General features: G+C 31.5%; 2 protein-coding genes across 3 annotated transcripts in view; one reads left to right on the plus strand and one right to left on the minus strand.

The window, feature by feature from the left end:
* Nucleotides 1-9,999, plus strand: LOC100651602 (RAB11-binding protein RELCH homolog). Its single transcript, XM_003396816.4, has 16 exons — nt 1-466; nt 733-933; nt 1,269-1,427; nt 1,505-1,857; nt 1,944-2,054; nt 2,134-2,378; nt 2,456-2,766; nt 2,849-3,135; nt 3,214-3,541; nt 3,623-3,776; nt 3,843-3,966; nt 4,042-4,312; nt 4,408-4,543; nt 4,691-4,890; nt 4,960-5,221; nt 5,288-9,999. Exons 1-16 carry the CDS (start codon nt 415-417, stop codon nt 5,433-5,435), a joined length of 3,342 nt encoding a protein of 1,113 aa, XP_003396864.1. The 5' UTR covers nt 1-414; the 3' UTR covers nt 5,436-9,999.
* LOC100652042 (lysophosphatidylcholine acyltransferase) overlaps nt 7,534-23,074 on the minus strand; it is a 24,568-nt gene continuing 9,027 nt past the window's right edge. Inside the window, exons 2-11 of one of the 2 annotated variants that reach the window (XM_012310631.3) lie at nt 19,163-19,308; nt 11,582-11,796; nt 9,881-9,993; nt 9,323-9,477; nt 9,057-9,194; nt 8,684-8,809; nt 8,444-8,591; nt 8,174-8,272; nt 7,953-8,097; nt 7,534-7,858 (exon numbers count right to left, since the gene is read on the minus strand). In XM_012310631.3, the coding sequence (XP_012166021.1) occupies nt 7,773-7,858; nt 7,953-8,097; nt 8,174-8,272; nt 8,444-8,591; nt 8,684-8,809; nt 9,057-9,194; nt 9,323-9,477; nt 9,881-9,993; nt 11,582-11,796; nt 19,163-19,308 (1,371 nt within the window). In that variant the 3' untranslated portion in view covers nt 7,534-7,772. Of the gene's footprint in view, nt 7,859-7,952; nt 8,098-8,173; nt 8,273-8,443; nt 8,592-8,683; nt 8,810-9,056; nt 9,195-9,322; nt 9,478-9,880; nt 9,994-11,581; nt 11,797-15,209; nt 15,428-19,162; nt 19,309-23,074 lie in introns of both variants that reach the window. The other variant, XM_003396820.4, reaches the window with a different exon arrangement.

A 23,074-nucleotide genomic window follows, 5' to 3' on the forward strand; every position in this document is an offset into this window, starting at 1 on the left:
TGCTTACAAAAAAAAACGGAAATTTAATTTTACCTATTAAGAGGAGTTAATTATGCATTATTTCGATTCTTTAACGATTTGACCTAATTGAATTTTATAATATAGTATTAGTCGCATAAATTTATGTTAATGTGATATACAAATAGTTAAATACATTATTGCGAGAGATCTTTTAAGAATTCATGTGTTCATAGTTGCCAGTTCAAAGGCGCTAGTTTACTGACATCACGGAGGGTAACATGGCTTTGTTGTCATCTTAAATGCTCTGCTGTGTTGCGTAGAGTCAAGTGATTTCTATTAATATACTTAATCAAATTAATGAAAGCATGGCACGCGCTTGAGTAGGTTACTATTTTATTCATCAACCTAGATGGACATGTCATTCTCTCTTAACGTTCGAACAAAGTGAAAGCTATGGCTGGTGCTACACAAGAGGTTAGAGATCCTCTGTCTACAGACAGTAAAGGTAATAAATATTTTTTGGTAGCTTAATTTTATGAAAAAAAGTTTGCACTTTCTATTTTTTAAATAATATTTGTGTATTACACAAAATCACAATTTGAAATAAAAACGTGTTTTTAACGAATATAAATTGTGTCACTGGTACCATAGAATATATACACGTCATCGGGCAAACGTTAGGGCAAACAAATTATCCTATATTAATTTTTAATAATGTGACATTCTTGTCGTGAGAATGTCATAATATTGGATTTTTACTTATTATTTTAGGGTGTGCGACTGTAAAACCAACGATATCGTATGAAGAAATTGCTACCAAGCTTTTAAATGAAAAGCTTTTATTAACGGCCTTGGAATTACACGCAGAACTATGCGAAGCTGGAAAAGAATTACCTATTTTAAGAGAATTTTTTTCAAATCCCAATCATTTTGAGAGTCAAAGTATTAAGCCAGAACCATATACTCCTATGCGTATGTATAAAATATATGTTAGAGGAGTTATTTATTTTTCTTATACAAATTTGTAAATAATCAAAATAAATAAGAAATGAATAGAAATCAATACAAAAATTTAATATTAAAATAAATTTTTGTCATTATATTTATATTGTAATAATTCTTTATTTTTATGTTACAAAAAGATTAATTAAAAAATATAAAGAAAATTATGATTAAATATTAAAGCTTGCTTATTTGTTTATATGTATGCATATTTGTGTGCATATTTCACTTCTTCAAGTAAATTGTGTATTTAATTTCGTAAAATATTACAAGAGTAATACAATATCTGAATTTTAATTTATTAGCTAGGTCCTCTAGTCAGGCTACTTTAGACTCACTTGATATGACCAGATACTCAGAAGATGGTGCAGGTGTTGATGAGAGAGTAGCAATTTTAGAATTTGAATTAAGAAAGGCCAGGGAAAGTATTTCTGCTCTTCGTGCAAATCTCACTGTAGTAACAGGTTTCTTTCAGTTTGACTATTACAATTTCATAACATCAGTTATGACATAAGAACTGATATTTATTTTAATATTTTAGAGTCAGAAGGGACTACACCTGACAAATGCTCTGATAAGCATCTTGTTACTGGAACACCTATAAAACCTCATGAACAAAGAGCTATAAATTTTCTTGTTAATGAATACCTGCTAGCAAGTTCTTACAAATTAACATCAATTACATTTAGTGATGAAAATGGAAATCAAGATTTTGAAGATTGGCAAGATGTAGGATTGAATATCCCAAAACCAGCAGAATTATTACAAATATATAGGGAATATATGAAGGCAAATGGATATGATAAATTACCTTCTGTAAGTGTTGGTGTGCAAACTGATTTCTGTGAATTAGAACCAGAAACAGAAGCAGAGAAGGATGAGTTCAAAGAAATGGTAGGTAAATCGTATCTATGAGAAAATTTACATTCTGCTATGATTTGCTGTATGGATGATTTGTTAAAAAATAGTATCATTAACAGGTAAAAAAAGTAGAAGAACTTAAACAACAGACTGCATTATTAGAACAAGAAAGGTTGGACTTGCAACAATTTATTGCCACTTCGGAAAATCTATCTCAAAATCCAATTAAGGTATAAACTAAATTCGTGTACAAAAATATTAAAAAGGTTTATTTTCTAGATTCCTATAATAGATGTATTTTCTATGTAGCAAGGTAGCAGTGGAACGATACAAACGATAAATTCGAATTCTACTACTCCAGATAAGTTTGAACTCCTTGAAACTCCAGCTCGTGATACGTCGACAGTGACTCAAGAAGCCGAGGAAGACGACAGCGTTTCTGTTGTTGTTAGTCTTGGTGAAACAGATCCTGGAGATAAAGAATGGACTAGAATTCAATTGCCTAGGGTGGACGTTACTGAAGGATCATCCATCCTTCCAAATCCGCCATCTAGGTATTGTATTTTTTCGCAATAATGTGCATATTTTTTTAATATATAGAAATATTTTATAAAAAATAAATATTTTTCAGACATTTACCATTGAAATTTAAAATGGAAGTAATATCACATTGTTTAGTAAATGTTCCAAGTTCTGTAATATCGGCAGCAGAAGAAGTTTTCAAAAATGGAGTTACGCGCGATACTCTCGTTCATATTTTAGCACAAACGTTACCTCGCATCGTACCCAATGTTATTTTAAATAAACGCGAAGAGGTAATACCATTAATGTTAAGTGCAATTCGACTTCATAATGACTCTACAGAAAGGGAAAAATTATTACAAATGCTATTCAATCTAAAGAAAAGGCCACAAGAAGATGAAAGGCAATTAATTTTAGCTGGTTAGTTATTAACGCAAATTATCATTGATGATATAATCATTTTAAGTAGAAATGTCTTTTTATTTATTCCTTTTAATAATAGGTTTCGTTGCTATGGCTAAACTTGAAGATGAACCAATGGAAGGTGAAGAAATATTGACCATTTGTTGGGAACAAAGTCAGCATAAGTATCCTGAGAAAAGGTTGCTAGCTGTTGAATGCTGTTCTGTATTAGCTCCATACATGTCAGTTGGGATAAGAAATTCTTTAATGCTCTCCATGCTTCAGCAAATGTTACTTGAAGATAAAGATCCAACAGTTAGAGCTAGTGTAGTGAGAAGTCTTGCACTGTTGATAGCTTTAATGGATGATCCTGATAAATATTTTCAGGTACGATATGAAAAGAGAAGTTACTTAACGTTTAATAGAGATTTAAATGTATCATAGCGATGATATTTATTTTTACAGTGTGAAGAATTAGCACTAACGGCACTTCATGACACGTCATCTATCGTCGTTGACGTTGCATCCTCTTTACTTTTACCCATTTTAGCCCAGTGGGCACTCTGTCTTAAAAGATTACAAACACATTTATTACCACGTATAATATCTAAAGTAAAAAGTCATTTAAAGTCTGGGTATTCTCAACATTCGCCTAACAAAGATCATGTTGACGAAGGAAGAATAGTATCATCAATCGCGGTACTACAATATTTACTTCCACATATGGTTATCTGCATTGCAGATACTGATTCTGTTAGATCTTATATTGAGCATGGAACACCATCCGATATACGTGAGTATATCATATATTTGCGTCTAGAAAATATTTAAATAATTGTGACATTTTAAATTTTACATATGTTTTATTATGCAGCTGACGTGTTCCTGAATTTGTGTCATTCCAATATCGTCAATCCAAAGCTATTTTATAATGGAGATGTAGATATAGGATCTCTTCTAAATACGTTTTTTGCAAATACGTGGGAGAATGATTCATGGGGAGAATTAGAGTGGTTTACAAATTCACTGTACTTGATATTTTTCCTTTAAGTTCTCAATCGATACTTTCATATACTTACAATTAACACTTTCAGAGTATTGGACATTTTGGAAATGGTAAAATCTGTTGAAAGTACACAGGAGACCATTTTAAATGCTCTTTTAACATATATTCATTCTTTATGTTTGGGTTTTGGGCGATATATCACGCAAACACGGGTAAATTTGATATCTTAATGAAGTTTGATTGTTATATTATATCACGAGCATAATTAACAACCTTCTATCTTTCAGATCCAACCGATAGTCGTATCCGAAGTAACTGAACTTGAGCAACAGTTAACGACTCTTGCAACAGATAAAAAAAATATGAGTTTGACGTTAATTCCAACATATTTAATTATATTGTCCACTTTAAACGGTATAGATGTTTCTAAGTCTTTAAAACAGTTCCTTGTTGCTTTATCTATGAGTGGCACCAGTATTACTAGTTTACAGATCGCAATCATTATGTTATGTACTCAAGAACATATGCAAGAATACGTCCTTAGTGGTTTATGGGATGGTTAGTTTTATCAAATAGTTTTGATAGAATTTTGTTATTTTTTTTTTCATTAGAAATCTAGTAATCAAGTTTTGTTTTTCATGCTTTTTTTATAGGGGTAGTGCACCAAAGACCCATTGTAAGATGTGCAACCGCAACATTATTTGGTTGTGTAATAGCTCACGTTTCCGATCGGTTAGCAAGTGCTAAGGTAGTTCCTGCAATTGTTACGCTCGTTAATGATCCTGATATGTAAGATATCTTTGTAAATATTTCGTTTATTTCAAATTAACTATTTAATACTAAAATAATAATAATAAAACCATTTAATAAAATTAATTAAGTCAATTATCTATTTTGAAGCAATATGAACATTTGTCATAGTTAACATACTTTCAGAACTGTTCGATCTGCTGCAATTCCTTCTCTCGGTCGTTTAATAACGGAATGTAAAGTGAGAGAGATGCGTGATAAAGCACGTTTAACTTTAGAAACCATTGCTAAAGAACCTCAAGGTGTTCCGCCTACTTTAGCACTCCCACTGGTTTCAACATTAGCATTTATTGCCCCTAATTGTCCTCAAAATTATATAGAAGATGGTAAGTTTTTATAAAAATTTGCATTTTTAATATTTAACATGCGAAATTAAAGTCTTTAATTTTGTATAGTTATATCTACCCAATTAATGGGGATAACTTCATCGGCGTTGCAACAAGGTCGCAAGATCGATCTCATTAGTGCTTTGGTCGAAGCATATTCTGTCTTGGTTTATTGTCCACTGAGTAATCAGTGTGTTTCTGGCGTATTATTGCCGGGATTAAAATATCTTGAACAATTGGTTAATCAATATTTACCTCAACAGAAGGAAGCTGTTCGGTCGCTTTTGCGAGAAGCCGAATCTCGGCAAGATCTTTCAAAACCAATGGAGAGGTAAATACAAAACCTGTTTATTTTGGAAATAATTTTGCAATGGATTGTTTATTGCCGTTTTCTCAGATCCTTATCAATGAGTTCTGGCCTCTCATTATCAATGGCTACAGTAAATGTAGGACAAGGTGTAGAAGACATGAGACAAAGAGTGAGCAAAATATTTCAACAAAAGACTAGTTCACCAAGTATGTCAAGTATCTTTCGAAAGAAGTAAGATCTTTTTCGTATTCATATTTATACACAAATATTACTTTTTATCATTTCAAAATTCTATATTCTCTTTTCATTGTTTTCAAATTTTATTTATTCATAATCTCTGTTGTACTTACCGCATGTATATGTATTATACGATTAACGGTACAAGCGATGCACAACATTTACACCAATCAGGATATAATATTATGTAAGTATTACTCATTATAATCGGAATACATATAAGTTTGAAGACAAATATTATTGAATATTGCTGTAATGATGTGTGTGCCTTTTAAAATGTAATTTTAAATCACGTGAATTACGAAATCTAACTGTTTGGAGATAGAAGAAAAGTCAATAGTATATTAATTTTGTTTTTTAACTGCACAACTAAGTATAACGTTAAATACTAAAATAGTTGCAATGTTTTATATCGTTATTTTTTTCAAGGCATTGTAATAAGTAGAATGTTATTATAGTTTGTTATTTTATATTTTGTGAAATATTTATTAAAATGAATCTCACTACTTACTAACGCCGATAATTTATGAACCGTATAACGTTATCGTGCTTCTACTAAAAAAATTTTCAAATATATTCTGCCATAACACGACTACGAATTTAAAAGTAAAGTTTTAAGAGTATTTGCTATATTTTAAATTATATAGAAAAATAATTATAGGTAAATTAACTATGCAAGAAATCGGTTGTGATTATTAAGCGTTGAATGTCGGAAGAGATAATTTCATTTTGTATTACTGTTTGATATTACGAAGCAAAATAGTCTTTATTCTTATCACGTTTAAGCATTTTGTGTGATATTATAGATCTATTACAATTAGGATATATGTATGTATATTTGTACTTAAATCGATTACATAAATATAAATCAGATAATATTATCTTCTTCACTGTAAACGAAAGAAAGAAAAAAATTAATCAAATTTATTTAAAATAGATCATATCTTGTAAGAATATTTTATTGTATCTATATATATATACAATTACATTTCCCGTATATACATATATGTTGATACACATTACATGTATATAATCCATGTATACGTATATATGTATATATATGTGTATATACAATGATCAATAATTTACTTCGTATCTCTCGATCAATGTATTACCGTTATTTTACATACATATATGTACATATATACATCCGTATACATGCATATGTATTTACGTTTATTAAATATTAAATACTGTAGCATATATTATTACCGTGCAAAGAATAAATTTTATAGTATATTTATTCTAAATGCATTGTCCTAAACATATTCGGTTTTCTTAGACATATTAGAAACTCTGGTTATGTTTGTATGAACCGATGACTCGCCAACTGTTGGCCACAGTATGTTTTATTACGATATAACGCGCGAAACATTCAATAGCCTCCGAATTAATTAATCGATACCCTGAGCAATCTAGATAATAGTTCTAAATCTAATTTTACTTTGCATGGACAATTTTCCCGCCGTGATTCGTAATTTTTACACGGGTTAGATTTGGGGAATTTGCTTACGTCTAAGAAACCTTCAGTGTAATACTATTTATGTACATGACTTTGAATTTCAACGTGACATTTTAAAAGGGAAGAAAGCTTTTCAGTAAGCTCTACGTGAGTAACAACGATAAGTGTATATCTGTGAATGAAAATACATAGTAGTTCTCTTTTATTATGCCTTGTTATTCGAACGAAACAAAAAAACTATATCACAACTATCGTATGCGTATGAACTGCGCAATAAATTAAAAAAAAGTCAACCGTTGTCTCCCTCTTTTTCATGTTTCTATAACTACGTGTTTTTTTGCAATATGAACTCTTGTATTGAAAAAATAGTACGATATAAAAGTTTAAATTTTCATAAATTAAGTCGTAGTAAAATAAAAAATCATTACAATGCGAGTTAAATAATAAATACATATCATTTCCCTTCCTTACTTTCTTTTTTACTCTGGATTTTAACGTTCCTTTCGAAAATTGACTTCATTCGTACGTGATAAGTTCTTCTTCTAGGATTTAAGGAAAAGAAAAAGAAAAAAGGAAGAAAATTCATGCTATACAAACGCCAGACTCGTTTAACGCGACTTTTTAGTGATCGGTGTATAATCTTCTCGTTCCGTACGTCGCTTGTTTAATTCTCACGAAGACGACACTTCTTGCTTCGTCAACGATAATAATACTAAATAAAAATGGCTATCTATTCGTTGAGAGGGTAGTAATATCAGCAAGAATTGAACAAATTTATACAGGGCTGGAGCATGCCTGATTGAGAAGCGGCCTGCCACAGACACGGTGTGTTCTGTATCTTCGATGAGCATGGAACGAGTTGATGAAATACTCTCAAATAGTTTTTTTCCTCGTCTCGGGGTTACCAGCGAATATATGACAGTATTCTGCTCTTGCTGATAATGCTGCTAGTACGAATTCTATTCAAACATAATAGAGAACAAAGTAATTACTGTTATAAAGTCAAGATAACTTTCTATCTTAATATAGCAGCTTGGTTTAAGTAAAACATACCAAAATTTACTGTTGTATCAGCAAAATCGATCTTTGCATTCTGAAAAATTTTATCAGATTCTTCCGTTGGCGTACTTAATGAGAGTTTTAAAGCCTTTCTTAATTCCATTTTATTGATACAAGATAATGACTTGGTACCACATACCTGTTGATTATGACGTAAATAATACGTATATGTAGCAGATAAATAATTTAGGAGATTAGTTTTCATTGCTACTTACTTCGAACGCTGTTTCGATTTTGTCTAGCTCCGAGTTTGCGGTTGTTGTAGCTAACACCGTGAATAAATATTCTTCTAAATCTATTTTACCATTTCCATGCTGGAATAGTTATAGGATGAGTAAGTGATACGTTGTGTATAACAGAAAGTGAAATATTGGTTATATTAGAATTACATAATGAACTATGTACCTATGTATGATACACAATAAGAAACATTTATAAATGTATAGAAAATTTAATTAAGGGAGGATATGACAAATGATACAGACCCTATCGTGTATCCGAAATAGTTGCTGAGTAACAGGCTCTTTTTCATCTATTCTGAGGATTTGCGCAAATTCGTGCAAATTAACTTCTTCGTTAAATCTCTCTGTTTTCTTCTGAACTAACTCCTCTTCCGTTTTGGCCGATACCAAACTGTGGAAATAAAATAGCGTATATTGCAAGATTAATTACATAATACATATTTGTATTTTTCTACACACATGTATTTGGTTTTAACGACATACCCGAGTTTGTTACGAAGTTTATGGGCTTCCACTATGATGGATGCTCGTGGTATGTTTAGCTGATGAGCTTTGCTGATAATTCGGCAATCGTCATACGTATAATCTGACACGGGAATCTGCAATGCCCTAAAAAATAAATAAAATTCCATTTTTAACAATGTATTTTAAAAAATACAAATTTCATTTTCATTTCTTTTTCTATTAAGTTTGAATTCATTAGATTGTTTATAGATTTTAGATTAATTTTCTTATCAGATTTTTATCGTTGAACATGTTAGTAACTTATGAACATTCGACTTAAGTCAAACACGGACAAGTTAAATGACTTTTTAGAATTGAGAAACGCTTGTTTTGAGTAATGAAATGTACTCACTCCGCCATAAGACGTCGCACGTTATTTGCATAAAGCTTGGGATCTGTTTTCTCCGCTTCGCTTGGTTTGTAAACAGGAAGGAACTCTATTTCACAACTGCTATTTAGCTGTGTCAATGTAAGCCACAGTAGCTTTAATCTGAAATTAAAATTTTTGTTATTTAACATTTTGATAAACAGAATGTCAGCAGATCTTCCTGTTCAATTTCTAAAATATTCAATTTAGTAATTTTAATTACAAAAAGACATTTAGAATAAGACGCTTACGCCCCAGGACCTTCCCATGTCCATGTTACGGTGTCCAATTTGTTAGGATATCTGATGCAGACTGGCTGAACAGGAACACCAGGATAAAATGCACCTGATTTGAAAGTAATAAGGCACGATCGATTTGTACAAGTACCTTCCGGGAATATCATCACCTGTAGAAGAAAATTGTTAATTTGATTTAAATATTTTTTAATAAGGGATCGAAGATAAGACTTTATTGTACAAGATTCAAAAGGTTGTACACATTTTCGAGCGAGGCATCTCTTAAGATGTTTCTAATTAACAAATAATAACGCTAATACCGATGCTAATTTGCATTTTTGTTGCAGATGAACGACTACCTTGCAATTCGATTTAGAGCGCTATGTAATTTAAAAAAAAATTATATATAAATTATAAAAAAAAAATATGTTTAATTTAAAAATTATAAGTTACGCTGCTGTACTTGAAAAATTTATACGGATCATAATATCAAGAGTAATTTTTAGAAAATAAGCGACTGCAGCGAGTTCATAAGCTTATTTTTAATAAAGGTACTATTTTTATGAGGGCTACCTGTGGCCAATCCTCTTTTGAAGTAGCTCTTTCGATAATTTCCTTGATAGTATTTTGCCGTGAATTCGGATCTTCTCTCCAAACATAGACCGGTTGTGTATAGTTGATAAGTTCTGCGAGTACATCATAAAAAAGTGCATAATGTAACAAACGGAAACATATGCTCCTAAATCAATAATTGTTATGCGATACATATGCTGTAGAGAAACCTACTTTCTATAAATTTTATTTATCTACAAAGAAGAGTTAATAAAAACTGCGTCTTTTATAATACTTTTTACTTTTTATCATATTTTCTGTGCTATATGTTTTGAACCTGAATTTTCATCTTTTTATTAAAAAAAAAAATTTCATTTCTAGGTAATATCGTGGCGAATGGGACAATCCATAAAGAAGTTATTATTAAATTTATATATTTTGGAAATTCCTTCCAATTGATAAAAGATACACTTGAAGCGTTATTTGTACAAGTAACCATTAAATTACCAGTAATATTTGCATACAACAGACGTTAAAACTTTCATTAAAGTTATCGATAAAATAGTTGAAAAGTTTTAACGTTTATGTTATCAAATCATTATACCACTATGTCTTTTTATTACTACAGGTATCGGTAAAATATTTCTTATCGAACTGGTTGGGCATCCTTTTAATCAAAGTTCGAAGACTTCATGATTTTCCAGTTAAACTAATAGAGGTTTTCAAGTGTGAGTCATATTCTTTTACAAGATAATGAGGCGAAATACAGGAACCGAAAACTCAAAACATAAATATTCGTATCGATTGTATTTATAAGTAAACGAGACTGTCGATACAGTTCACAGTAATACATAAATCAATTTTCATGATGAAAACAATCGAAAAACTGTAAAATAACAGAACTATGCGGTGTATTGAGAAAAAGAAGAAAACTTTGAGAAAAAGGAATAAAGAGTGTTTTAATCGATGTTGCATCTAATATTAATAGCTTCGGTGTAAAATATAATTTTATACAGTCTTGTAGAAATACTTAATGAGCTAAATTTGCACCACAACAACGTTAGTTAACGTAGTTAAGTTAGAACAATGAATGGGAAATGTGTACACCACGAGGTGAAAGAAAACTTTAAATGAATAGAAATTTCACTCCTACGAATGTTGTCTTCGAATTTCAGGTAAACGTATTACTACTGTAATCTTATATCTCCGTTATATTAACGACAATCTTTCATCATGATACGATACCTCTTCCTTTTTTAAGTTTTTAAAATTAATACATAATATTTCCTTGTCATTTCTTTAATTAATTTTTAGCCCATTTTCAACAAACGTAAATTACTTACACATAAAGAATTAAAATTCCCTCTCGTAAAAGAATTAATTTCATCTATCTTTCAATGTCAATTAAATATTTCTACTTTTCTCAATGAATTAAGTATCACGAAGCATCCAAATGTCTAACTTTTCTTTTTAACGTTCTAACGTAATCTATCATCGTCTATATCAAATCCAATTTACGCAGAAAAACCTCTAATAGTTTGTGCGTTATAAGTTTTATGTTTCATCCTACAAACGGTTAGTCCAACTGTTTTCGTTAGAACCACCGATCTATCGAACAACCGCCATACGGAAGTGTTGCGGCAACCACGGTTAGTCTACCGCTAACGGAGAGGGTTAATCGTGGAAAGCGAGCGTGAAATCGTTTCAATAATTTGCACATACTTCCGATAAATGGGTTCAATCCTGATTCTCGTCTTACGATGATCGAAGGGAACCCGGTTATGTAGACGATCCCTCCGTCCATGAAGGTCGAGTGGGGTGCAACCACTAAAATCGGCGCTTCCGCCCTCGTCGCCTGTCTTCCACGCACAATGATTCTCATTCCTCCTGCTTGGTATGTCAGCCGGCCCATAAAACACAGCCAGGGCACTATTTTGCTGCAGGTTTCAATCGAGCATGGTTAACGAATCCCAATTACATTAACGCGATTTCTTGCGTTCTATTTATTTCGTCTCGAGATTTCAGCCTCGAGAAAACATCGTTCGGACGTTGGACGCTCTTAACGAGCTCAACGTTTATTTCTTATCTTTCCAAATTTTACTACAAGCTGAATATTTATCACTGATCGCTTATCAATCGAACGTTTGAACGGAGTGGATTGTTTAAGAGATTATCGAAGAGCTCTCTCGAAAAGTGATAATTTCGTATCTTTCTCTTTTCGTTCGTTTTTTCAACGTATTTTTATACAAAGGTATCTCGTTGTTGACAAAAAATTTAGAATTTAGGATGAGACTCATTGGTCTTGATTTGACTGTCTGAACTTCATTGGCGCTACAGCGATATCGATAAGGCGAACACTGTTTCTTTTTTTCCCGTTTTCACCAATAAAAACGTAAGAGAAAAGAAGGATACTGTATAAATAAATTTATGAATATTTAAGATAATCCTTTTTGGTATGAAACCCCGGTTTCAAACGATTTTATTACAGAAGCATTCTGGAGTTGTTGATAGATCGTATCGTACAAAATTTAATATCGTACAAATCTTCGCAGTTTAATAGCCAAATAACAAAGAGTCGATAGCCAAAAAATCGAAAAAGATAATGCAGTTTTTTAGCATTTCGCGGCCTGGCTTTTTACATGTAACGTTGCTCGAAGTTTCTGGTGGGCCACGTTACTCTGCACTTTTCTTCGAATCGACTTTCTAAGACAAGGTAACTTTACTGTGGAAATCTCGAGCAGCATTAGCGACGTCGAAAATCATCGTCTCGTTATATTAATGGGCTCGAAAGCATGCAGAAATTCATTGCGTATATGTATATATGTATATCAAAAATTGTCGCGTGCTCGTTCGCTCGAACTCTCAGTTGCATATTCTACAGAAGTGATTTGCAGTTTCGTCGGTGCAAATATATAATTAGCGCCAATTAACGTCTTGAATATTGTACCAGCGTAAAGTTAGCCACGACAAGTACTGATGATAAACGTAAATTGAAAGTTAGTTGGCGATAATTTTAGCATAAACAAAAGTTTTCTTTTTTGGGTAATATAAACTTCGCAATCATATCGCATTTTTCGATGGCGCACGGTTCTTATAGCGCATTGCATCGATGTAGACAGAGCTGAAAATATATCAAGCGCTTTTTATCTCAAATAGGTAGAGCTGTAGTGACCTATTATAGCAGAAAATTCCACGATCAGGTTTATTTGCACAACAGTGAAACTTTACGGCTTCAAGAGCCACGTGACACTGCAACGAGAAAGTTTACGCAGCCGTGAGTTCGTTACTCTACGAGTACCGACAATTTTCATTTGTTATATTATTACACCTCGGAAAATATACTTTGGAAAACTTTTTCCTTTATTTCCAAGCAATTAACCCTTTCAGGCTCTATGTTGCGAAAATACGTAACATCGTACATTGATAAGTTGTTGATTAATGAAACAATAAACGTAGTTATCTTTGCAGTTTGTAGTTAATGCATGGTATATTTCTTATTATTGTTCAGTATTGCCCTAATCATTAACCATCCAGTGCACGTGTTGGGTCGTGGCCGATCAGGTCGTGCCATTTTTTTTCTCGTTTGTTTCCATTCAACTTCCTTGGAATTTACTTTTCACTCGTACATTGGAGGGTTAATAAAAAGAAAATAATTTTTTCGAAGATTCCAAAAGAATTCCCGAAAGGGTTAAAAAGGGAAGAATGAACTTTTATGTTGTCTTATACGCAACGATTAGGTACATCCAGTTTTAAGATTACTCTAACACTAGAATTACTGATTTGTAATTGGTGTGCAAAATAATGTTTCAAACGATAAGTACTAGTTACTATGTTACTATAAAAATAATAATATAACGTTTATAAGTTATTGAACGAGGATTAAGACTTTGGTCAAAAATATCTGCATGTTCTTAATAATTGTCAACATAAAGAATCTGAAATTTGTCGTTTTAATTTGCCAATTTGATTAATTCCAGTGTTAAAGTATAGACAGAAAGAAAGGAAAAGTTGAAAAATAGAATAATTAGAGAATAAAGGAATGAATAAATATACGAAGCGGTTGGTAGCGTCAAGCATTAAAAGTGTAACACTTTGAACCTCGCAATGGAAAATAATGTGTTTCAACTGTGTTCTAGAACGTTAAATAGTATCAGTTAATAGCATAGGTATGCCCATTATTCCATAGCTTGTTAGTGACCATGTAGATGTTCCCATTCACCACATATATATGTACATTTCTCTGTTAACCTAATTTAGATAACTCTGCTTTTTTCTGTTTTCACAATTGTGCACGTGTATACAAATATATAGTTTCGCAATTGATATGTCTAATATGATTAACATTACGCATTTCCAAAAATTTGAAGAGCAGTATGATCCTGTATAATTTTAAATACATGCAGGCAAGTAGAATCGTTTTAATGATATAATTGAAAACTTAATCAAACGAAATTTTTACGAACTGCTATTTAAAAATTCGTTTTTTAGAACCTTTTATTTTTTTTTTTAACTTTGAGGTAAATCATTTAGTCGTCGGATACAAACTACAAGGACTCTTGAATAATAATGAAACTTTTCAATTTACGAGCTTCTAGTTCAACATATTTCTTTGCCAAGTATCGATGTAAAATGAAAGGATATGTTCGTATTCAAGTATTCAACTTATAAGAATAAGGTAGAGAATCTGTAGATTTGCATATGTACTATAAGACGTATAGAAGTCGTGTTCCACCATTTCATGTTTCTTAAAATGAGCCAAGCAAATGGCGTACTTTCTTTCTTTATTTAAAATTGTATTTTAAAAATTCTCCAATCTGTTTCGCACAGTACCATTGTTGCGTCTTTCAAGAAAGGGAATAGAAAGCTATGACCTCTTTATGTCCAGGCTATTATTAATGAAATTTTACAAGTCACAAGTTATAAGTCATTAACATAACAGCAACAGGCTCGAATATCAAACAAACGAAGTTGCACATCTAAATTTTACAAATTGCCAATCAGTTGATTCAATGCAAAATTATAAATTTCCAAAAAAGACAGAAATCTATAACCTGTAACTTATGTCGATTCACTAATGTCATTATGTACTTGGTAGATTATCGTATTGAAGGATTCTCGTTATTATCAACCTCTAATACCTATCACGGTTCTTAAAATTTAGTTGTCAAGTAAAAAAAAAAGCAAAAAATGCAACAAATTCGTAAATGAACTATAAAATTATAAAACAATAGTTCTTTAGCTTATTTCATTGTTTTAGATGCGAAATGTAAATTTTAATAATACTAAAGAAATACCACGAGATGGAACAACGACTCTGGTGGCTTGACAGAGCAAAAAGTAGGAGACCTACTTCCGAAAAAAGGAATGCGTCCGATCTCTGCCTTGGCGACGATGCTCGGTCCGCCGAGGTAAACAACCGGAAGTGCATCGAAGAAGCTTGAATGCGGAGCTAGGGCTAACACGGGGGCATCCTTTGTTTCCGCTTTACGACCTTTGACCTTCAGGTGATGAAATCCCCCGCAGATGAACAATGCTCGTATCATCCAGCAGATTATAATTCTCATATCTCTGTTTTTTTCATTTTTTATTTTTTTTTTGTAGTAAATATATTTAAATAATATTATTTGGTATATATAATTTTACTAGTTGCTACATCGTGCAATCTATATTTCCCAATTTATGATATTCAGAATCAGATTGTAAAATTCAGTAGAATTTCGTTTACAACATACATTATTCGACAATGTCCTCTATTTATACCTTTTTTTTTTCTTTTCTATCAAATGAAATTTAGTAATGTATAATAGTTGCGGATTAAAGATTTTTGTAGGTCTGGCGAAGAAATTGCATGTACAAATTTATTATTTTCCTTTTGGTAACCGAGATTCTACTGTGCTGATTAAAATAAATTTTCTATGAAATTATTTATAGTTAAACTGATATAGAAATGAGGTTATGCATATTGTTTCGATTAAAACCGTTATTCGGTCGATTGGGGGAAGATTTTCCAGTAAATAGCAAAATGAATTCATTTTGTACACGTAATATTTTTTCGTACTTATTGTAACATGCAAAGCATTTTAACTACTCGATATATTGATGTTACAAGACATGCATGGCTTTTCTCCAAATTGTTTTGAAAAGTTTTGCGATAAGAAAATAAGGATATAATAATTCTCATTAAAAGAAAGACTTACTATGATAAACAAAATACACATTCGTTGGCATCTACAAAAGATAACAAGTGCATTTGTGAAATAAAAATGTTTACAAAAATTGAACGTTTTTTTTTTTTTTGAACGAAATTGAACGAAAATTAAAAAGTTTTAGAATATTTAGTTTATATACGTTTTATGACCAGTTGAGATTTCTCCTACAATATGTAGAGGACAATTGAACTACTTTCTTAAAGATTACATTGAATCTGAAGTCTATGCTTTGTTACTAAATTCTTTATCAGGAACTAGGTACTGGCGATGTATGTTAGATCTAAGGAATCGTTTATATTGATTATTACATGAATAAAGAAAATCATCGCGTGTACTTTGGCTTTACTGACTACGAGTCAAGCTTACAGAAAAATGTTTACTCGATCTTTATTTCAAATATCTGATGAAATTATTTTATCAATCTACTTTATAACTGAATTTCTCTTCTTATCATAGACTTTAAATATATTTAAAAGACTCTGAGAATTTAGATTTTAATCGTTCGTAAAAAGCAATTGTTAATACAAATTATAAGTTCGGAAGAAAATAGTTTTTTTTTTCATTTGAACATATTTTTAATACGAGCTACTCACATTACTTTAAATATTTATTGTTTAATTAGAAAAGCAATGTCAGGGTGATTAATTACTTCTGGAGGATTGATATTTACAAATATATATTTCAGAGGATTAATAACCCGCATGGTATGCTACACCTAAAAATGTATAAAACATAAAATCAATATTCTACTTCTACAGCGTGCATGGAGGTTTGCATTTCCAGTTAATAATAAATGCCAGGTATGTATCTAATACATACTGTAGAAGGTGTGCGAAGCAGAATAACAGCTAGGATAATCATTGTTTTATGCAAAAAGCAATTACATTTGCGTGTAAACTAACTTTTGTCAATATTATTCCTCTTTTTCATGTATTCTTACAAAAGAATTTATTATTCTAAACAATGTCCACGTGTGAAAGTGTTAATGAAAGTTTCAATCCAGTTTGACACACTTTCTGCTATGGAAATCCAAACAACTACGCACACCCAAATAAATGCTTCTAAATGATTACTATAGTAATATGAAACAAATTTTCATGTTATAGCTTTTCCCTCGTCATTAATTAGAAATGATAGAATTATAATATAAAAAACTAAAATATTATCAATATAAACGTAAATATCGCTTCCTTTTCATTGAACTAGATTCCAAATATCATTACCATGTTACGAAAATTTAATTATTTAAATTTTTAATAAAAAATAACGAAACCTATAATTACAATAAATAATCGTGGGTACAATTTTCCATTGAATCGTATTCTACATTCTTTAAATTTTATCAAAAAAAAAAAATAACTAATGCTTTCATTTTTACTATAAAAATGATAGTATAATCAATAATACAAATTTCTACAATAATGCAATTTAATAATATAGAAGTGAAACTTCTCGAATTATTTTCAAAAATCTATTGTATATATATAAACGAAACTCGTTTGAAGTATCGTTCGAATTGTGAGCAAAGCGAAGTGCAACGACATTTGCTACGATTAAATGTCGCAACAATCGAACAATCGAAATGATGACACACGATCAACGAAAACATCTCAGGCAAGCGTATTGTGAATTACTTCGATTCGAAGCTCATACCGAAACGGACGTGAACTACTTATCCGACGCATACTTTCTCCCGTTACTTATTCTTTTTATCGTATCCTCGCTCGTTTCTTCGCTGCGGTCATTCACGCTCTCTCCCCACTGGACATCTTCAATCATTTCAAGTGTATGACCATGAAATAAAATTCTTCAAGGGATTTCCGCAATTTATCCTCATCATTTCGTCTGGACGATAATACGCCTTCGCTAGGAACCATATGCTTATCTCTCTCTTTAATCATGAAAATTTTAACAGACATTTATTGCCTCAGTATTTCTTTCTATTTGGTTCAGGAAAATATAAATTATAATACTAGGAAAAAAATCGAAATAAAAAAGTGTTAGATAAAGAATAAAAGAAAAGAATTGAAAATGAAATTTTCTGTTGAAAATGATCTTAGTTTGAGATTTAGAAACTTTGTGTAATTTATAGAGGAACTTGCGGATTTATTAAACGTTTGGTATTTTCCACGTCATCTCGATTGCACGTCGCTCATATCTATAGTGATCTAAACTAACTTACGTATTATTTTTTCTCATAAACTGCATCCGTTTGTCATAAATTCTAATTTTGTCTTTGTGACTCTGTATCGTTACGTCTCATCAAATTAAAATTTATCTAAAAATAACGTCTGACCGGATAATTCTGAAAGCTCGTGCTACATATAAATAAATAGTGAATATGCGTATTTCTTGTATAACAGCATGATACTAATGTTTCGACCTAAATATAATTTGCTGTGCGAGTATGAAGTAAATGAAAGTTAAGACTGACAACGAACGAAGAACGCGTGGAGAAACATAGTAAGTCCATTTTTATTGATTGCATAATTTTAGTATCTTTCGGTGGTTGGAAGGTAGTATTTTCATGCAACATATTTGAAGAAAGAAACTCTGGCTCAAAAGCATAAACCTCCTAAAAACCCACGATAAATCCACAAAATTTTATGAAGGAAGATGGAAACTATATAACAGTAATTGTTATTACGATTAGCATAATTAACATTGTGATAGTCAATATCTTCAAAGTGTTGATAACATGAACTCGATTAACATAGTAAATTCAAAAATAATAAAAAATAAAAATTATTTAATTTTCTTCAGTGATTTTCAAATGCAATGTTATCATAGACATATAATTGGTACAAGCTCTGAAGACTAAAAGCGTGAATATATTTAACGTTATCAAATTAATTAACATATACAAGCACACAAAGTAATGGAAGCAAGCGGAAACTCATCATTTTACATGCATAAGAATAGAATAAACGAATATGGTCATCAAGTGAAAATGAAGTAAAAGTTAAATAAAATGCTCGATGCTCGCGGATAGCTGTGACTACAAACTGAACATCAGAAAATGAGATGATGCGCAGATGATATATATGCATATATGCAAGGAAGAAAAACGTAACGGTAAGTTGATGTATCTTACCGTCTCCACCCTGTCAGAGGTGCGCGACGAAGATCTTCTTCGGACAATCCAAGAAGACCTAAACAAGCCAGGAGCCAGGCCATGATCACCAGAGCCGTAATTGCGGCCAGTCTGAATGGTAGTAGTGCTACCGTCAGGAATGCCGTCTGAAACATGAAGCATTTCCGCTTCAACAACCACTTTCAACGTATTACAGCGGTCGATAGAAGAAAAAACCATCAAGTTCTACAACCCTCAGAGAAAGATTGTACGTCAAAGCGTCGATTTTATGCTCACTACCTGTTTGTCGTTGTACCGTTTGGCTCTTTGTAGTCTAGCACCTGTTTATACGTTGCTGGTTAATTTTACGACAGGTGTATCGTTGATAAATTAACAATAAATTGTTCTCAATTTGAGAAAATTAAAGTTTTAGTTGTTGTTGAGATTTAAATATGATTCGTTTTGATATTCGCGTTATATTACCCTGTGTTCTCTTAAATCGAATAAAACATTCGAGGCTTTAAGACTGCAAGACATAGTAACTGTAAAGATAAGCTCTTTTCAGTTTGGTAAAATGTAGAGTTCGGTTAGGATTTGAATAATTTTCTGTTTTGATATTCATGTTGCTTTATTTTATGTTTTTCTAAATATATTGTACAGTGTGTCACTCTATTTTTATAATAAATTAATGATTATATAATTTTCAAATAAGTTTCAGATATTCGTATTTCAGTTGAGCTTTGGATATGATTTGTCTGAAAATTTGAATTGCATTATTTTGCGATTTTCTAGATAAACTGCATAAGGTATGATTTTAATGCATTAAAATACATGCATGATTGCGATCTAATATATACTAAACACTATCTCTCAAAGGTGTAACAACATAGAAAGTTATAATAATTACGTGTCGAAGCTGATAACGTAAATCTTACTGGAAAAATTTCATATGAATTAGGAAGAGAATGTCCATTGAAAATCTGAATCTGTATTATGAGATTGTTCGTAGCATATATAGAATTGAATTACATCAAATACAATAATAATACGAGTGTACAAAATTAATGAAAATGACGATCGAAAGACACGACAGATATGAACAAGAAAACAATAATTTTATTGTAATAAATTAATAAGATTTCCAAGGAAAATAATAATTCTCAAATATTTTAACAATTTTCTAATGGTACGTTCCAGTTTACTTAAATTTTTGTAAATATCCTAATAATTACGAACTGTTGTGTAATATACTACTCTAGTTTACGTGTATTTCAAAACGTCAAAGCTGGTCGATAGTTTCAATTTGCTACAAACTCGGGTAGCATAAAATGTTCCAAAATTTTTCGAGCAAAATTCGACGTCGAAGCGAGTGAGCCCAGAAAGCGGCAATACGCTGGATGTAGGTCATTTGCCAAATCGTATCTCGAGGAAGAAAATGTTAAAACAGGTCAAAAAGGAAGGGCTCGGGGTTCTTTATTCGGCGATTACCTGAAGGTGCTTCGTGCCATTTTCAGTTGTTGTTGACGGTGACTTAAATTGGAGGATGGACAAGTATTTCGCTGATAAGGCCAACAAAACCTAGATCAGCACATTTTGTGCATTCAACAGCGAACAATGACTAACGCCACAAATATTCCATAGAGCTCGTTTTGCGTGATAATCGATAAACTTTAATCGCCTACCTTCGATGACAAGGAGCGATGAAAAGGACGACGACCTTTTGTACTGATTACTGATATAAAATTTATTTCACATCGATCATCATTACGTCAGATTATTATTGGGTCTCATTTATTTCGTTGTAGTATTTTCAAAACTTCTTGCATTTCTTAACATTTCCAAATTTCTTTCCAAGAGAAGATGCTTTTTGTTATAAATAGATAATTTTACTTTCGATTTGTAAACTTATATTACCGACAAATAAATGTTCGATAAATGTCTTTTCTTTTTTTAAGTTAATCGAGCTTACGCTTTTTGCAAGGTTGTTCGACAATTTAATAATCTAAGAATTTCGATAACTTTTTCGTACGACGCCCTGTATCTACAATTTCGTTTTAATATTTTTATACGTGAAATTTGTTCCAAAGAAGGTTCATGTGCAAAATAGATGATCAATTAATCGATATTCAACGAACAAATCAATTTTGTATTAACCGAGTGAACTTATTCTTTCTCGATGAGAACTACTTCTTCCTTCAGTGGGCCAAGGCTACAAGACTGTAAATGGTTTAGGATGCTGTCTGGTTCGACCGATAAAGAGAGGAACGTAAAGGCGTAGAAAGACGGAAGGGAGAGCGAAGAGTAAAAAAGGAGAAAGAGTACCGTTCAGTCGTTCCGTTAGGCTCCATCTCACCTGTTAACTTCATTTCGTCCATGTGTTACAGACAAACGCACATGTATTTACATAACACGCACACAAGAAACTTTCAAGATCGAGGTTACGACCGAGTAATCCTTTCGACACTTGGAGATTCCTAACAAATGGAATTCCTTTTCACGTTCTATTTCAAAACAACAAGAAATATTATGTATAAATTATTTTTTTTGCAATTCTTTTAGCAGATATTTCTCTTTGTAAGTTGACTTTTAACGAATACAAAAGGCCTGAGTAATTTAAATTGTATTTCAAGTTTCACTTTTTCTTTATGACGTCGGCGGTAATTAAGTGCAGACTTTAATTGGCCAAATTGTTACTATGTGACTGGTAATACTAGATGCGATAAATGTTTGAATACAACGTAGTTGATTAAATGGGCAGTGCCTTTATCTTGTCCATATTTTTTGCGATTCGATATCTTGAAGAGGAGAGGGGAAGGGGGAGGAGGAAATTACAATTTTTAATTAAACTTTTATTTCTATCGTATAAAGGTACTCGATATAAAGTTGAAGTTATTAATAAAAGTGGGATAATAAAGTTATTGATTGCATGTTTAAATTAGTGTTTTAGCAATTTGTTGTTTTAAAGCATGTTCCAGACCATTTTTGACCTTAGAAAATTGTTTCATGTACATTTTTAACAAGATAGGTATACAATAGCCTCTATGAAAATATATTCTAAGTAGGACGCACACTGAATTTAGAAGCCATTGGATTTTGAAGTATGAAATCATGAGATTACTATATGTAGGCATACAATGATGAATTGGCGTTCAATGCACTCGGCTTCTTGTTTAATTTCTCATCTATTCATACATAATGTATACATCATCTGTGACTTTGAACACCAAGGTTATATCCAAGTAACTTCTTTAACACTCTATCTTCCTCAGAAATCTGCACATTTAATCTCTTGTCCTCCCACCAGAAATGTTTCTCTTCTATATACGTCAGATTATGGAAAAATGTATATTCGTCTTATTATTACTAAGAATTACCTTGATCATAACCACCTTGAGAAACTGATATTGTTTATACTCTCTACGATCTCGTATTTAGCGAAATAAATTTAATGAAATTATGAATCCAAAAAAAAAAAAAAAATTTTACAGTATTCTTTTTGCATGACGGAATAATAATGTGTAATAGTAATGTGTAACTTTAAGTAACACGAATTTTAATACATTTCAACATGATCATTTATCAATATCTAACTAGTGAACTATCAATATAAGAACATGTACGTTTCTTAACTTCTTACAAACTTAATGTCTAAGAAGTAAATTACGCGTGTATATTAAAATTATCTATGAAAATTTCGAAATCTTTAAATCGTGCATTTCGTCGAATAACTATTCTACGAGATCAGCGTTTCCAAAATGATTGTATTTAGGTCACTTGCAAGTAGCCTATAACTACACTTTTTATATTCTGCTCTTCTTTGTTCGCGTTGCATATTACTCTCGAATATTATACAGACTAGTAGATCAATCGAAAGACTGAAAATGTGACGGTGAAAATTGATCTGACAGTTTCGTCGGTTATGTTCGATTTCTC

Source organism: Bombus terrestris, chromosome 7, assembly GCF_910591885.1.
Source record: "Bombus terrestris chromosome 7, iyBomTerr1.2, whole genome shotgun sequence".
Taxonomy (NCBI): domain Eukaryota; kingdom Metazoa; phylum Arthropoda; class Insecta; order Hymenoptera; family Apidae; genus Bombus; species Bombus terrestris.

Coding starts and splice junctions, on each gene's coding strand:
- LOC100651602 (XM_003396816.4), top strand. CDS start 415: ATGGCTGGTGCTACACAAGAGGTTAGAGATCCTCTGTCTACAGACAGT. Junction 467..732: donor TCTGTCTACAGACAGTAAAG/GTAATAAATATT, acceptor TTATTATTTTAG/GGTGTGCGACTGTAAAACCA. Junction 3,136..3,213: donor ATCCTGATAAATATTTTCAG/GTACGATATGAA, acceptor TTATTTTTACAG/TGTGAAGAATTAGCACTAAC.